This window comes from Phytophthora infestans, genomic scaffold, assembly GCF_000142945.1.
Source record: "Phytophthora infestans T30-4 supercont1.9 genomic scaffold, whole genome shotgun sequence".
NCBI classification, from domain to species: Eukaryota; Oomycota; class Peronosporomycetes; order Peronosporales; family Peronosporaceae; genus Phytophthora; species Phytophthora infestans.
Window position 1 is genome coordinate 3824202 of NW_003303750.1, and position 2038 is coordinate 3826239.

Sequence of the window (2038 nt, forward strand, 5' to 3'; positions counted from 1 at the left end):
CCTCGTCAGAAAAGGCTGTCGTATCCGTCAAACGAGGACCCAACAATACTGTTAATCTTAAATAAACTAAGGACGCAGTTGGCATTCAGTATCGCGCAGTTGTAAACTAGAAGTTTCTGTTTTTCTTTTTGGGAGCACTTGGTGACCGTGCGTTTACAGCACTATCCATTACCGGTATCCGAAGGCGGCATCATTTTAATTTTATAATTCGAAGTATTATTAATATATTTACTATTGCAATAATGCATGTTGCTTTTAATATTTGAGTGCTAAACAGACAAAGCTACTTATTCACAAATGAAATAGCCCCTAAAGACGCTTCCTAAGCTGCAAGGTGCTTAGTTTACACGTAGGAATGCGTAATTTCGAGGCCATACTATAATATACGTAAAACTCTGTGCTTAATATTTTCTGCAAGCTACAATGACTATAATGACTACAACTGCTTTGTTGTAAGCATATAATTTAATAACATTCATAAGTAATCTGAGTGGGTATCTATGAGGTACTGCTAAATTGTACATGATACAAGTACAGCAGTAGACGGCCGTAAGGACTGACCGTTAGAACAACGCTGTGCTAATAAACGTTGTTGCTTGAGCCACAAAGATTAATATTGAGCAAAAAGAACATGTGACAATTATTACTGTGAACGAATTGAACTTGACCATTGTTTTCTAAGCGTTTGTTATACAGTAAAATCCGATACTACATGTACTTACGATACTACGTGTACTTAGTAGGCGGACGTGTTGCTGACAAGGGCGTAGGATAAAGTTTTAAATGGAGCGGTTAGACAACAACACAACATGAGAAATGTAAATTATGGTTGGTTAAGTAGACCCCTAAAAAAGTTATTAATTAAGATCCTAATTGACGTTTAAACATTGTAGGCTGAAGCACAGCCTGTATTACATCTTTGAGGCTATCTGGTATTTAGAAGACAACCACAACCATGGTGAGGACTTCAACCTGGCGCCGAGCGCTCAGGGCCAGTCAATACGTACGGCATAGCACTAGAAGACAAGAAGGACAATAGGTCAGTTCGTATAAACTCACAACTGCAATTACCTCGCAAGCAACAAGCATTCAGCGGAGCTTACCACAAAGTTAACGTTAGTCCTTTTTAGGACTGCGACAAGATGCAAAGCAGTGAAGCTCGATTTGATGCGGACGGAGATGCTGTGATGCAAAATGTTCAGCAACCCGTGTTCGAGTTTGTTCAAGCACCCAGATTGACAAACTGGAGTCAGGACGCAGCTGTCAGCTGGAAGAAGAGGTGGGAACAATACCTGAGTATTGTTCGCCAGCGTTGCACTGAGAGTGGGGAAAGACTGGAAGCTGCTCTGCGTCCAGTCAAGACTTGTGTTGACCCGGAACTGCTCGAAGTACTCTGCCTTTACGAACTCCGGAAGGCTGTCGACGAGGTGCGTAGTGAAGAATTGGTCACCTTGATCGACGCTAAACTCGGGTCTGTTTAAAACGCCCAAGTCCCAGACTTAGACAACTTTTTTTCGCGACTGTTGAAGATCGACCTCCGAGAGGATGACATTGACGCCCGAGTACTCAAATACTACAAGGACTTCGCGACGCTCATTAAGGAGAATGGTTTTGCGAAGTTCCTTGGTGTGGGTGATCCTGCCGACGGTGGGTACGTTGACCGAATGAAACTACGGTGCACTGCTCTCATCGATAACTTGGGGCCGAAGATGCTTCGAGACGACGTGCGTCGCCACGTAAAGTACGAATGTCGTGAAGCGAGGCGCAACGACTTCACGCTTTTTGGGATTATTAAGGAGAAAGCCCGTGCACAGCATAAGTACCATGTAATGGCACACGAGCAGAAGGTCAAGTCGAACTTGTCCAAGAAGGATAAGGCGAATGATCGCAACAACAACATACCTGAAGCCAGATCAGCAAGTATGAAGACAGCAAATATGCAGGGTGCCACTGGCAGTATACGCGGTGGTTCTGGTGGTGCTGGCGGTAGTGTGAAGCAGAATTTGCCCAAGAAAGAAACACTTCCACCGAAGACGGG

General features: G+C 44.0%; 1 protein-coding gene across 1 annotated transcript; it reads left to right on the forward strand.

Annotated features, from left to right (window-relative positions):
• Positions 1-1142: 1142 nt before the first annotated feature.
• Positions 1143-1481, forward strand: PITG_06137 (uncharacterized protein; the record flags this gene model as incomplete). Its single annotated transcript, XM_002998269.1, has 1 exon — positions 1143-1481. The coding sequence occupies one exon, from the start codon at positions 1143-1145 to the stop codon at positions 1479-1481; it is 339 nt and encodes a 112-aa protein (XP_002998315.1).
• Positions 1482-2038: the final 557 nt, after the last annotated feature.